This window comes from Oncorhynchus nerka, linkage group LG12 (genome assembly GCF_034236695.1).
Source record: "Oncorhynchus nerka isolate Pitt River linkage group LG12, Oner_Uvic_2.0, whole genome shotgun sequence".
Taxonomy (NCBI): Eukaryota; Metazoa; Chordata; class Actinopteri; order Salmoniformes; family Salmonidae; genus Oncorhynchus; species Oncorhynchus nerka.
Window position 1 is genome coordinate 82,040,411 of NC_088407.1, and position 16,444 is coordinate 82,056,854.

The 16,444-nt window shown below is 41.8% G+C and overlaps 1 protein-coding gene across 1 annotated transcript in view; it reads right to left on the minus strand.

Annotated features, from left to right (window-relative positions):
- LOC135574140 (thyrotropin receptor-like) overlaps positions 1–9,550 on the minus strand; it is a 39,386-nt gene extending 29,836 nt beyond the window's left edge. The window contains exons 1-4 of the mRNA XM_065025025.1: positions 9,315–9,550; positions 8,582–8,653; positions 8,272–8,346; positions 5,040–5,114 (exon numbers count right to left, since the gene is read on the minus strand). Of these exons, the coding sequence (XP_064881097.1) occupies positions 5,040–5,114; positions 8,272–8,346; positions 8,582–8,653; positions 9,315–9,523 (431 nt within the window). The 5' untranslated portion in view covers positions 9,524–9,550. The remainder of the gene's footprint in view (positions 1–5,039; positions 5,115–8,271; positions 8,347–8,581; positions 8,654–9,314) is intronic.
- Positions 9,551–16,444: the final 6,894 nt, after the last annotated feature.

The following is a 16,444-nucleotide window of genomic DNA, read 5'->3' on the forward strand; positions in this document are numbered from 1 at the left end:
CTCTCTACCTACACACACACACACACACACACACACACTGGTCTCTACCCATACTTTAACACATGTTTACGCTTACACACACACACACACTGGTCTCTACCCATACTTTAACACATGCTTACGCTTACACACACACACACACACACACACACACACACACACACACACACACACACACACACACACACACACACACACTGGTCTCTACCCATACTTTCACACATGCTTACGCTTACACACACACTGGTCTCTACCCATACTTTCACACATGCTTATGTTTACACACACACTGGTCTCTACCCATACTTTCACACATGCTTACGCTTACACACACACACACACTGGTCTCTACCCATACTTTCACACATGCTTACGCTTACACACACACACACACACACACACACACACACACACACACACACACACACCACACACACTGGTCTCTACCCATACTTTAACACATGCTTACGCTTACACACACTGGTCTCTACCCATACTTTCACACATGCTTACGCTTACACACACACTGGTCTCTACCCATACTTTAACACATACTTACGCTTACACACACACACTCACACACACACTGGTCTCTACCCATACTTTCACACATGCTTACGCTTACACATACACACTCACACTGGTCTCTACCCATACTTTCACACATGCTTACACACACACACACACACACACACACACGCACTGGTCTCTACCCATACTTTCACACATGCTTACGCTTATGCTTACACACACACACACACACACACACACACACACACACACACACACACACACACACACACACACACACACACACACACACTGGTCTCTACCCACACTTTCACACACACTGGTCTCTACCTACACACACACACACACTGGTCTCTACCCATACTTACACACACACACACACACTGGTCTCTACCCATACTTACACACACACACACACACACACACTGGTCTCTACCCATACTTTCACACACACACACACACACTGGTCTCTACCCATACTTTCACACACACACACACACACTGGTCTCTACACACACACACACACACACACACTGGTCTCTACCTACACACACACACACACACACACTGGTCTCTACCTACACACACACACACACACTGGTCTCTACCTACACACACACACACACACTGGTCTCTACCTACACACACACACACACACACACTGGTCTCTACCTACACACACACACACTGGTCTCTACCTAAACACACACACACACACACACTGGTGTCTACCCATACTTTAACACATGCTTACGCTTACACACACACACACACTGGTCTCTACCTACACACACACACACTGGTCTCTACACACACACACACACACACACACTGGTCTCTACCTACACACACACACACACACACACTGGTCTCTACCTACACACACACACACACACTGGTCTCTACCTACACACACACACACACACTGGTCTCTACCTACACACACACACACACACACACTGGTCTCTACCTACACACACACACACTGGTCTCTACCTAAACACACACACACACACACACTGGTCTCTACTCATACTTTCACACATGCTTACGCTTACACACACACACACACACACACACTGGTCTCTACCCATACTTTCACACATGCTTACGTTTACACATACACTGGTCTCTACCCATACTTTCACACATGCTTACGCTTACACACACTGGTCTCTACCCATACTTTAACACATGCTTACACACACACACACACTGGTCTCTACCCATACTTTCACACATGCTTACGCTTACACACACACACTCACACACACACTGGTCTCTACCCATACTTTCACACATGCTTACGCTTACACACACACACTCACACACACACTGGTCTCTACCCATACTTTCACACATGCTTACGTTTACACACACACACTCACACACACACTCGTCTCTACCCATACTTTCACACATGCTTACGCTTACACACACACACTCACACACACACACACACACACACACACACACACACACTGGTCTCTACCCATACTTTCACACATGCTTACGCTTATGCTTACACACACACACACACACACACACACACACACACACACACACACACACACACACACACTGGTCTCTACCCATACTTTAACACATGCTTACGCTTACACACACACACACACTGGTCTCTACTCATACTTTCACACATGCTTACGCTTACACACACACACACACACACACACACACACACACACACACACACACACACACTGGTCTCTAGCCATACTTTCACACATGCTTACGTTTACACACACACTGGTCTCTACCCATACTTTCACACATGCTTACGCTTACACACACACTGGTCTCTACCCATACTTTAACACATGCTTACGCTTACACACACACACTCACACACACACTGGTCTCTACCCATACTTTCACACATGCTTACGCACACACACACACTCACACACACACTGGTCTCTACCCATACTTTCACACATGCTTACGTTTACACACACACACTCACACACACACTGGTCTCTACCCATACTTTCACACATGCTTACGCTTATGCTTACACACACACACACACACACACACACACACACACACACACACACACACACACACACTGGTCTCTACCCATACTGTCACACATGCTTACGCTTACACACACACACACACACACACACACACATGCATTCTGATGACAAACACAAACACTCACACATACAGTGGAGCAAAAAAGTATTTAGTCAGCGACCAATTGTGCTAGTTCTCCCACTTAAAAAGATGAGAGAGGCCTGTAATATTCACCATAGGTACACTTCAACTATGACAGACAAAATGAGATTTTTTTTCTCCAGAAAATCACATTGTAGGATTTTTTATGAATTTTATTTGCTAATTATGGTGGAAAATAAGTATTTGTCAATAACAAAAGTTTATCTCAATACTTTGTTATATTCCCTTTGTTGGCAATGACAGAGGTCAAACGTTTTCTGTAAGTCTTCACAAGGTTTTCACACACTGTTGCTGGTATTTTGGCCCATTCCTCCATGTAGATCTCCTCTAGAGCAGTGATGTTTTGGGGCTGTTGCTGGGCAACACAGACTTTCAACTCCCTCTAAAGATTTTCTATGGGGTTGAGATCTGGAGACTGGCTAGGCCACTCCAGGACCTTGAAATGATTCTCACGAAGCCACTCCTTCGTTGCCCGGGCGGTGTGTTTGGGATCATTGTCATGCTGAAAGACCCAGCCACGTTTCATCTTCAATGCCCTTGCTGATGGAAGGAGGTTTTCACTCAAAATCTCACGATACATGGCCCCATTCATTCTTTCCTTTACACGGATCATTCGTCCTGGTCCCTTTGCAGAAAAACAGCCCCAAAGCATGATGTTTCCACCCCCATGCTTCACAGTAGGTATGGTGTTCTTAGGATGCAACTCAGCATTCTTTGTCCTCCAAACACGCGAGTTGAGTTTTTACCAAAAAGTTATATTTTGGTTTCATCTGACCAAATGACATTCTCCCAATCTTCTTCTGGATCATCCAAATGCTCTCTAGCAAACTTCAGATGGGCCTGGACATGTACTGGTTTAAGCAGGGGGACACGTCTGGCACTGCAGGATTTGAGTCCCTGGCGGCGTAGTGTGTTACTGATGGTAGGCTTTGTTACTTTGGTCCCAGCTCTCTGAAGGTCATTCACTAGGTCCCCCCGTGTGGTTCTGGGATTTTTGCTCACCGTTCTTGTGATCATTTTGACCCCACGGGGTGAGATCTTGCGTGGAGCCCGAGATTGAGGGAGATTATCAGTGGTCTTGTATGTCTTCCATTTCCTAATAATTGCTCCCACAGTTGATTTCTTCAAACCAAGCTGCTTACCTATTGCAGATTCAGTCTTCCCAGCCTGGTGCAGGTCTACAATTTTGTTTCTGGTGTCCTTTGACAGCTCTTTGGTCTTGGCCATAGTGGAGTTTGGAGTGTGACTGTTTGAGTTTGTGGACAGGTGTCTTTTATACTGATAACAAGTTCAAACAGGTGCCATTAATACAGGTAACGAGTGGAGGACAGAGGACCCTCTTAAAGAAGAAATTACAGGTCTGTGAGAGCCAGAAATCTTGTTTGTTTGTAGGTGACCAAATACTTATTTTCCACCATAATTTGCAAATAAATTCATTAACAATCCTACAATGTGATTTTCTGGATTTTTTTTCTCATGTTGTCTGTCATAGTTGAAGTGTACCTATGATGAAAATTACAGGCCTCTCTCGTCTTTTTAAGTAAGAGAACTTGCACAATTGGTGACTGACTAAATACTTTTTTGCCCCACTGTATGGGACCAGGTAGCTCATTTGGTAGAGCATGGAGCATGGTGCACACATCACTGTAAGTTGCTCTGGATAAAAGGGTTCTGATAAATGATTAAATTAAATTATTATAAATTAGGTAGTCAAAGTGAAGCCCAAATCTAATGCATCTTCCTGTAAAAGGACAGGAGAATACCAACATGAACAAGACAACACTTCATCGATGAAAGGGCTCCTGGGAGACATACTCATTAAGTGACTGGACCATTGTTTCTTGTAGCCATTTCACAGTTCTCTGCTTCTTCCTTTTCTTGAACACATGTGGAAGGTTTTACTTGACTAATATGGTAGCACCTGAGGTTTTACTTGACTAATATGGTAGCACCTGAGGTTTTACTTAACTAATATGGTAGCACCTGAGTTTTACATTATTTGTGGGTAGCTGATAAACGGTTGGGTCTTTTTAAAAACCATCACATCATGGCTAGTATTTTTTTTTCTGAGTATCCAAATACAAATATGAATCGTTACAGTGTGAAGCGGTTTTTGATCTGCAGGGTTTATGCATGGGAGCATTCTTACCCCATTAAAAATTATGAACATAAAAAAGAAAAGAAAATGTGTGAATAAGGTCTGAAGCTATCATGACAGTTAATTGTTGCATCAAAATAGGTTTTTAGTCAACTTACCTGGTAAAATAAGGGTAAATAAATTAAATTAAATAATTTCCCCCACTTACAGGTACTTTAAGTTTGTTAGGTCCTTGAATGCCTCTGGGTCAATGTAAGACAGGCTCCTGATACCCCGTATCTCTCTGTGACACACATAAACACAAACACACACACAGACACAAAGACACACACACAGTAAATTAATGTAATGCGCACACACTTGAACAACAACCAACACCACAGCACACAGTCCAAAATGTCCATAATGTTACCATGTTCTATAATACCATGTTACCATGTTCTATAATACCATGTTACCATGTTCTATAATACCATGTTACCATGTTCTATAATACCATGTTACCATGTTCTATAATACCATGTTATATGTTCTATAATACCATGTTACCATGTTCTATAATACCATGTTACCATGTTCTATAATACCATGTTCTATAATACCATGTTACCATGTTCTATAATACCATGTTACCATGTTCTATAATACCATGTTACCATGTTCTATAATACCATGTTACCATGTTCTATGTTACCATGTTCTATAATACCTTGTTACCATGTTCTATAATACCATGTTACCATGTTCTATAATACCATGTTCTATAATACCATGTTACCATGTTCTATAATACCATGTTACCATGTTCTATAATAACATGTTACCATGTTCTATAATACCTTGTTACCATGTTCTATGTTACCATGTTCTATAATACCATGTTACCATGTTCTATAATACCATGTTACCATGTTCTATAATACCATGTTCTATAATACTAAGTTACCATGTTCTATAATACCATGTTACCATGTTCTATAATACCATGTTACCATGTTCTATAATACCATGTTCTATGTTCTATGTTACCATGTTACCATGTTCTATAATACCATGTTCTATTTTCTATAATACCATGTTCTATGTTACCATGTTACCATGTTCTATAATACCATGTTCTATGTTCTATAATACCATGTTACCATGTTCTATAATACCATGTTCTATGTTACCATGTTCTATAATACCATGTTATCATGTTCTATAATACCATGTTCTATAATACCATGTTACCATGTTCTATAATACCATGTTACCATGTTCCATGTTACCATGTTAACATGTTCTATAATACCATGTTACCATGTTCTATAATACAATGTTACCATGTTCTATAATACCATGTTACCATGTTCTATAATACCATGTTATATGTTCTATAATACCATGTTCTATAATACCATGTTACCATGCTCTATAATACAATGTTACCATGTTCTATAATACCATGTTATATGTTCTATAATACCATGTTCTATAATACTATGTTATATGTTCTATAATACCATGTTCTATAATACCATGTTACCATGTTCTATAATACCATGTTACCATGTTCTATGTTACCATGTTCTATGTTCTATGTTACCATGTTTCATGTTACCATGTTCTATGTTACCATGTTCTATATTACCATCTTCTATGTTACCATGTTCTATATTACCATCTTCTATGTTACCATGTTACCATGTTCTATATTACCATCTTCTATGTTACCATGCTCTATATTACCATCTTCTATGTTACCATGTTACCATGTTCTATATTACCATCTTCTATGTTACCATGTTACCATGTTCTATATTACCATCTTCTATGTTACCATGTTACCATGTTCTATATTACCATATTCTATGTTACCATGTTACCATGTTCTATGTTACCATGTTACAATGTTCTATGTTACCATGTTACCATGTTCCATGTTACCATGTTACCATGTTACAACGTTCTATGTTACCATGTTACCATGTTCTATGTTACCATGTTACCATGTTCTATGTTACCATGTTACCATGTTCTATGTTACCATGTTACCATGTTATATGTTACCATGTTACAAAGTTCTATGTTACCATGTTCTATGTTCTATGTTACCATGTTCTATGTTACCATCTTCTATGTTAACATGTTTCATGTTACCATGTTCTATGTTACCATGTTCTATGTTACCATGTTATATGTTAAATGTTACCATGTTCTATGTTACCATGTTCTATGTCACAGTGTTATATGTTCTATGTTACCATCTTCTATGTTCCATGTTCCCATGTTGCCATGTTGCCAGTGCCAAACACATTTCTACCATACTGGAATGCAATCATAATCACCCAGGAAGAGAAAAGATAGGGTTGGATCAGTAATCCTCGCCCCTGTTTTGGTAAAAATCTGAGGGATGGGGCTGGAGACATGTAAACACTCTCAAATTCATAGACAGAGCTACGGATACAGGGTTCCATGATATCCAAAGTATAGTTTTAACTATGTTTTGAGGCTACATAGTGTTTGTTTACATTTACTATGTTTACAAACATTAGAGTAAAACAAGCTTATATTTTGGGATCTGATGGGGTACAACAGCTGAACTAAGCTCATGAGACATTTATAAGTTATATTCATTAAGAATCAAAGGGTACATATCATTATCTTATAAGTCAAAAAGGATCTAGCAGCTGAATATTGCCTCTTGAGAAGACACATTTCAGCCGAATGTAGTCAGTTGTGCAACTGAGTAGGTATCCCCTTTCCCTTTCCTTAAGCCACAACCCAGAGTCTGTGCTTGTCTACCGTGGCTGTTTGGGAGACTGCAACCACAACAAAAACAGCATCTGTGCAGGGCCGGACTAACCAAATCTGGGGCCCCGTACTCTTTGTGGTAGAAATACAATTTTGCTGTTTTAAACCTAAATTCCAGCAATTCTACACATTTTGCCTTTGAGAGAAAAGTGTGCTCGTATTTCCTGTAGATTTACACATTTCGACGTGGCTTATGCCTTGTTCTTATGTTGTCTGAGTGACTCAAACAGTATAACAAAACCAGTGGATGTCACCTGGGGCCCCGGGGCATGTGCTCCGGTCGGTAATCCGGGCCCTGCCTCTGTGCCAGTCGTTGAGAATTCATGTAAATGCATGTTATTTTCCAATATTTTTATTCAGTCTCTCGTTTGGTCATGTAATTGATATTTCTCTAAACCTTTTAGGCTAAACGAAGATTCAGGCACCTCCTATTCCAATTCCAAACCACATGGTTGGTCTAAAACAGCCTCCAATTCCAAACCACATACCGTTGGGTTAAAACGCAAACTCTTAATGGTAGATTGGAGGCTCTGTATGCGCTGCAACCCTGAGCTGAGGTAGATAGATATATGAGATAAGAGAGAAAAGCGTTTCCGATGGAAAAAGAGGGACTGTGGCGGGGCCGCCTACCCTCTAGTACTTACATGTGGATAGCCTTGGGCAGCTTGTGAAAAGAATGTCTCTCCAGACTCCTCAGACTTTCATCATCTGATATGTAACTGATTGGGAAAATATAGAATGGAAATGTATAACTTTTTCACTGCAAGAACAGATTGGGTAGAAATACATAGTGTACAGTCCTGAGCTACATCTAAATCCCAGGCTGTTCCCCTGTAGGCCCTATGGAAGTGTATGGAAGTGAGATCATCAATGACGGGCTGTTCAGTTCTATGATATTATACTTTTACCACTACAGATATAACATAGTAGCATATGTTACAAACAAAAACCTACATGTGAGAGATGTTGATCAAGTTGGCGAAGGCATCCTGAGATATGGAGGTCAGTCTTGTCTCCACAAGCCACCTGTTGTGATAATACATGGATAATCCGTTGAATTTTTTTTATAGTGCTTTTCATTTCATTTGTGTTGTTCGTGTAATGGTATCCATTCTAGTTTTCACATCTCTATAATATCCATGCAACACATTATTATACCGCATTAGCTTTTTTTGTTTGTAATTTAGTTATCTGCAAAATACAAAGTAACTATTGCCTGACCTGTTACATCCATAGACATTATATAGTTAATAGAAACATATTTGGGGGCTATGGGGTGATGGTTACTGGTCAGTGTAGATCTGCAGAAAGAGAGAGGGATTGTTCTGTAGACATAGTATCCAATAGAAGCTGATTATTATTAGTAGTATTATTAGATTATACACATTTACAAGATGAGAATACCTACTTTATATGTTGGGTAATGATAAAAACAGACAGCTGTGTTAAACCCATGAGGTAAGAATCAATAGGTAAATATAAACAATTTAAATCACCAGTTGAACAGATTTCTTGAATCCCAGACTGTAGCTTAAAACTGAACCCCACTACTAGGTATTATTCGTCGTATGTCAATTAAGTGAACTTCTCTTTTGCTGAGTTATTCCTTTAAATCAGCATCACTTCGACTGACTGACCGGGCCGGTAAAAAGAAACAGTAGAAAGATACGGAAACGAGAGTACTTACAGCTCTTTAGTGCTGGGATGGAATGCAGGTAGGACGTCAATTTCGAAGCATGACACTGTTTTCGTACTGTCCCATTTGGTGCAGTCGCAAAAAGTTGGGCAAACGTCGATGTTATCAGTTGAATCGACCGGTGAAGCGATGAAAAGTATAAACATACTAATAATTAGATTCATTTTCAGATAGATTACTGAATCGATATCGTCGCTCATTATTTGGTGTTGCGTGAAGCCTATGAACGCATATTCGGCACATTAAAGTTTAATTTCCAATGTCAAGGTATATTACAGTTGTATTCGCCCGTATAGCATCTCATGTAGACATGTACTCCCAAGTTAAGTCGATGTCAAAATTGATAGAGATGCGGTACGGGGGCGTTCCGTTCATCTGAAACTTGCGTGCGTTGAACGTGGCTGAATCACAAGGCATGGGGTGGGGAGTTACTTTTACGTTGCATTCGGACTTTTCAGGATGTTTAAATTAATGCGTTGTACTGTAGGTTATTTATTGGGAATATACAGTTCCAATAATATTTTCATATTGGACAGATTGTAGGATCTGGGGCCAGGAGATTTGTAGATTCATACGAACCATCCATGGCCCGTTTCCCGATGGCGATGCATTGTACAAAATAACGGCCGTAGACGTCACACACGTTTCCCAAAACACCACGTAGGGCACTCGATACAAACGGAAATGTACCTGTGTCGTTACAAGAGCTGTCCAATGCTGACAATTATTCCAGAATAAAGGCTGCAGAGTAAGCTGGAGCCTGTTATGTATTTGTCTGTACTATATGTTTGCCACGTGTTATGTAATCTAAGTATTTTCTCCTGCTATTTTCTATGCGATGTTTGATTGATGTAAACTCTGAATTTCTTCAGTTTTTGTAAACTGTGTGCAAGAATGAATAAAAATCTAAATCGAAAATATCAACTATCAGCTATAACTAGAATATGATGACAACGGTTTTCGTAATTGCGCAACAAATCATTGTAGCCTAATGGCAGGCAGGAATTGAGCCCTATGTAGGACTACAGATATTATACAATTGAGTCATACTAAATGATTAAACATGAAGTAGCAAGTTGCTGTTTTGCCATGAAACCTAATATGTTGACCTTCAAGCTATTGGTTGGGCTACAGTGAAATGAGGGAGCTTTTAGATGATAGTAATATATAAGTCTAATAGACACAAATATTGAAGCAGCTCAGATGTAGCCTTATGACTCAGTAGCCTTATGACTTAATACTAGGTTGGTCTATCGATTGCACATACAATATATAGACAAACGTATGTGGACGTCCTATCAAATTAGTGGATTCGGCTATTTCAGCCACACCCGTTGCTGTCAGATGTATAAAATCGAGTACAGAGCCATGCAATCTCCATAGACAAACATTGGCAGTAGAATGGCCTTACTGAAGAGCTCAGTGAAAGGATGCCACCTTTCCAACAAGTCAGTTGGTCAAATTTCTGCCCTGCTAGAGCTGCTCTGGTCAACTGTAAGTGCTGTTATTGTGAAGTGGAAACGTCTAGGAACAACAACGCCTCAGCCACGAAATTGTAGGTCACACAAGTTAACGGAACGGGACCGCCGACTGCTCAAGAGCATAGGATTTGAAACTCGTCTGTCCTTGGTTGTAATACTAATTTCCGTGTTCCAAACTGTCTCTGAAAGCAATGTCAGAGCAAGAACTGTCCGTCGGGAGCTTCATGAAATGGGTTCCCGCATCGACTGGAATGGTGTAAAGCTAGCCACCATTGGACAATGGAGCAATGGAAACGCGTTCTCTGGAGTGAAGAATCCCGCTTCACCATCTGGCAGTCCAACTGACAAATCTGGGTTTGGCGGATGCCAGGAGAATGCCACCTGCCAGAATGTATAGTGCCAACTGTAAAGTTTGGTGGAGGAGGAATAATGGTCTGGGGCTGTTTTTCATGGTTTGGACTAGGCCCCTTAGATCCAGTGAAGGGGAATCTTAATGCTACAGCATACAATGACATTCTAGATGATTCTGTGCTTCTAACTTTGTGGCAACGGTTTGGAAAAGGCCCTTTCCTGTTTCAGCATGACAATTCCCCCGTGCACAATGCAAGGTCCGTACAGAAATGGTTTGTCGAGATCAATGTGGAAGAACTTGACTGGCCTGTCCAGCATCACATCAAGCACGTTTGGGATGAATTGGACCGCCGCCTGCGAGCCAGGCCTAATTGCCCAACATCAGTGCCCGACCTCACTACAGATCACATTCTGTTGTCTCTGCCTGGCCGGTTCCCCTCTCTCAAAGCTACAGATCACATTCTGTTATCTCTGCCTGGCCTGTTCCCCTCTCTCAAAGCTACAGATCACATTCTGTTGTCTCTGCCTGGCCGGTTCCCCTCTCTCAAAGCTACAGATCACATTATGTTGTCTCTGCCTGGCCGGTTCCCCTCTCTCAAAGCTACAGATCACATTCTGATCATGTTGTCACTGCCTGGCCAGTTCCCCTCTCTCAAAGCTACAGATCACATTCTGTTGTCTCTGCCTGGCCGGTTCCCCTCTCTCAAAGCTACAGATCACATTATGTTGTCTCTGCCTGGCCGGTTCCCCTCTCTCAAAGCTACAGATCACATTCTGATCATGTTGTCACTGCCTGGCCAGTTCCCCTCTCTCAAAGCTACAGATCACATTCTGTTATCTCTGCCTGGCCGGTTCCCCTCTCTCAAAGCTACAGATCACATTCTGTTGTCTCTGCCTGGCCGGTTCCCCTCTCTCAAAGCTACAGATCACATTCTGTTGTCTCTGCCTGGCCGGTTCCCCTCTCTCAAAGCTACAGATCACATTATGTTGTCTCTGCCTGGCCGGTTCCCCTCTCTCAAAGCTACAGATCACATTCTGATCATGTTGTCACTGCCTGGCCAGTTCCCCTCTATCAAAGCTACATATCACATTCTGTTGTCTCTGCCTGGCCAGTTCCCCTCTCTCAAAGCTACAGATCACATTCTGATCATGTTGTCACTGCCTGGCCAGTTCCCCTCTCTCAAAGCTACATATCACATTCTGTTGTCTCTGCCTGGCCAGTTCCCCTCTCTCAAAGCTACAGATCACATTCTGTTGTCTCTGCCTGGCCGGTTCCCCTCTCTCAAAGCCACAGATCACATTCTGTTGTCTCTGCCTGGCCGGTTCCCCTCTCTCAAAGCCACAGATCACATTATGTTGTCACTGCCTCGCCAGTTCCCCTCTCTCAAAGCTACAGATCACATTCTGATCATGTTTTCACTGCCTGGCCAGTTCCCCTATCTCCACTGGGATGCTCTGCCTCAAATCGTAATACAGGGTTTGGCTTACTGGTGCTTCTCCATGCCGTCCCTAGGAGGGGTGCGTCACCTGAGTGGGTTGAGTCACTGACGTGATCTTCCTGTCCGGGTTGGCTCCCCCCTTGGGTTGTGCTGTGGGGGAGATCTTTGTGGCCTATACTTGGCCTTGTCTCAGGGTAGTGAGTTGGGGTTTGAAGATATCCGTCTAGTGGTGTGGGGGCTGTGCTTTGGCAAAGTGGGTGGGGTTATATCCTGCCTGGTTGGCCCTGTCCGGGTGTATGGTCGGAACGTGCCACAGTGTCTCCCGACTCTTCCTGTCTCAGCCTCCAGTATTTATGCTGCAATAGTTTATGTGTCGGGGGGCTAGGGTCAGTCTGTTATATCTGGAGTATTTCTCCCGTCTTATCCCTGGTCCTGTTTGAATTTAAGTATGCTCTCTTTAACTCTTACTTTCTCGGAGGACCTGAGCACTAGGACAATGCCTCAGGACTACCTGGCTTGAGGACTCCTTGCTGTCCCCAGTCCACCTGGTCGTGCTGCTGCTCCAGATTCAACTGTTCTGCCTGTGGCTATGGAACCCAGATCTGTTCACTGGACCTGCTGTTTTCAACTCTATAGAGTCAGCAGGAGCGGTAGAGATACTCTGAATGATCGGCTAGGAAAAGCCAACTGACATTTACTCCTGAGGTGCTTCTACAACCACTGTGATTATTACTATTTTGACCTTACATTGATTCTACCCAGTAGAGTGAGAGGTAAGTCCATTCATTTACAAAGGTCAACCTCCACCTTTTGCAACAAACTGGCCAGATTGAGTTTATAGAGGTTGTTCAGATTACCATCCACCATTATGCCCAAATATGTGAAGCCCATAGGCGACCATCTGAAAGGAAACTTGTGCTTGATGGTATGATGGTCAAAGACAGACAACGGTAAGATTTCGCTTTTATCAAGATTGACCTTATATCCAGAGAAAGAACTATAACACTGTAGTAGGATCTGCAAGTGAGAGAGGGAGTGTTCTGGGTTTGTTAGAAATAAGATAAGGTCGTCCGCAAAGAGTGATAATTTATGGGTATGGGGGCCCACCTCAAAGCCATGTATGTCAGGGCACGTTCTAATAGCCTCAGCCAACGGTTCGATGGCGAGGGCAAAGAGGTGGGGGCTAATTGGGCAACCTTGTCTGTTCCCCCTATAAAGAGGGAAAGAGGAGGAAGTAATCCCATTGGTAGCAATCCTAGCTTTAGGAGATTTGTAGAGTGATTTTATCAAATTTACAAACACGGTACCTAAACCAAACTTTTCCAAGACGCGAAAGAGGTATGGCCATTCAACCCTATCAAAGGCCTTTTCAGCGTCGAGGGAGACTGCGACACCAGGTATTTTGTTTTTGTTAGCAAGGTGAATTATATCAAAGAACCTTCTGAGATTATTGGAGGACAATCTATTAATTATGAAGCCAGTCTGATCTGGGTTGACCAACAGGGGAAGACATGACTCCAGTCTCTTAGATAGCATCTTGGTGACCAGTTTACAATCTGTGTTAAGGAGAGAGATTGGTCTATAGGAGCGCACTTTAGTGGGTTTTCCCTTTCTTGTGGATTACAGTAATCACTGCTTGAGAGAAGGACTCTGGAAAGCAGTTGTCTTCTCTGGCTTTTTTAAGTACCTCCATAAGGTAGGGGACCAACAGCTGCCTAAATTCTTTATAGAACTCTGGAGGGAAGCCATCCTCCCCGGGAGATTTATTAGAAGGTAAGGATTTAATGGCCTCCAACAATTCAGGAACTGAGAAGTGTTCACTCAGGTGCTCGCTGTCTTCCCCTGACAGGCATGGGAGGTTGAGAGAGGAGAGAAAGGAGTCTATCTCTGATAGATCATCGCTTGATTGGGAAGTGTAGAGGTCTTCATAGTATTTCTTAAAAGTATTATTAATTTCAGTAGGGTCGAAAGATATCTCTTTAGTAAGAGTTTCTATGGCATTAATTGTCCTCTTACTTTCCTCTGCTTTCAGTTGCCATGCCAATACTTTGTGGGCTTTCTCTCCAAGCTCATAATAACGCTGTTTTGATTTAGTGATGGCCCTCTCAGCTTGATATGTGTTCAGAATATTATATTTAAGTTTTTTATTTACCAAAAGCCTGTATAGATCTTTAGTCGGGCCTCTTTGGTAGGTTTTCTCTAGCTCTGAGATTTCAGATTCAAGGGCACTCAGTTCCGCACCGTGTTTTTTCTTCAGCCCTTTAGTATAGGAAATAATCTGTTCCCTCAGATAGGCCTTCAATGTGTCCCAAAGAATGAAGCTGTCAGGAGCAGAGGGTTTGTTTGTCAAAGTAAAAATATTGATCTGCTCTTTGATGAATGCACATTTACATTTACATTACATTTAAGTCATTTAGCAGACGCTCTTATCCAGAGCGACTTACAAATTTCAGGTTGCTTTAGAAGTGTAGAATTTAGTCTCCATCTATATGCTCCATTTACCTTGGTAGGAATGGAGATTGATAATACCAGAGGAGAATGGTCACTAAGCAATCTGGGGAGATACTCGACATCTAACACTCTATGAAACAGTTGTGTCGAAAGTAAAAAGTGATCTATGCGTGTGTGTGTCTTGTGTGGGTGTGAATAAAAAGAGTAGTCCCTATCCTGTGGGTGCAACTGTCTCCAGATGTCTAGTAAATTGAGATCTTTCATGAATGACATGGTGAGCTTGCCGGCTTTGGTAAGAAGTGAGGGTTTATCAGAAGACCTATCAAGAACTGTATCTAAGCAAAAATTAAAATCTCCTCCAACCAGTAGCCATCCTGGTGGTGCTTGAGCAACCTGAAGGAAGACATTCTGAATAAACATATGGTCATCGAAGTTAGGAGCATAAATATTCAATAGGGTCCAAGACTCTGAAAACATATGCCCCTGCACCAAAACAAACCTGCCCGAGGGATCAGCGATGGTGTTGTTGACGCAGAAGGGGATGTGTCTACTTATCAAAATTGCAATTCCTCTTGCTTTGGAGTTAAACGAGGATGCAAAAACTTGTCCTACCCATTCCCTCTTCAATTTCTTGTGTTCACTGGCTGTGAAGATGTGTTTCTTGTAAAAACACAATGTCAGCCTTTAATTTCTTAAGGTATGTATAGACTCTTTTCCTTTTAATCGGACCTTTTACGTTGAATGTGACATATTTTAGTGGATTAAGCATAGGTTGGGTTTCAAATATGTAACTGAATAGAAATCTATCATATGCAGATAATTAGGAAATGTTTCAACTTTGGTTTGAGCACAAAAGTGACCTGTGTGTCTCTTTAGGAAGGAAACAATAAACATAGAAAAAAGGAAGAAAAAAAAGAAAAATCCCACCCACCACGATTGTCAGACTAGAACAACAATCCCAACAATCAAACATGAATACACTTGTAGAGATACGTTGTTGCTCGCTTTCCATCTTGCTCTTACTAGCTAAACCTTGGCGTAAACTAAAACCTGCAAGCTCTCTAAATTGAAAACAAACGTTGTGAATAGATATTTATGGCTGAATATTTACTGCCCACGGTAAGGGATGCTTGAGTCTCTTTTCGAAAGATTAACATAAATGAGGGGGAAAGCAGTGGGCCTAAACCCACTTATTGCTTCGCCCAGTGGATATGGACTAAACCAAAATATACTCTCCTGTAAATGTAATAGAACTCACCCCGGGAAGATACGGTTAGTTGAAAATGTACAAATCAATTAAAGTGACCGGGAGATACCAGCAGTTCAATCCGGATAAGAGAAAACAAACAAACTGCATTTTATCCCCCAGAGAGACCGTCCTGGCTCAGACGTTGCTCAG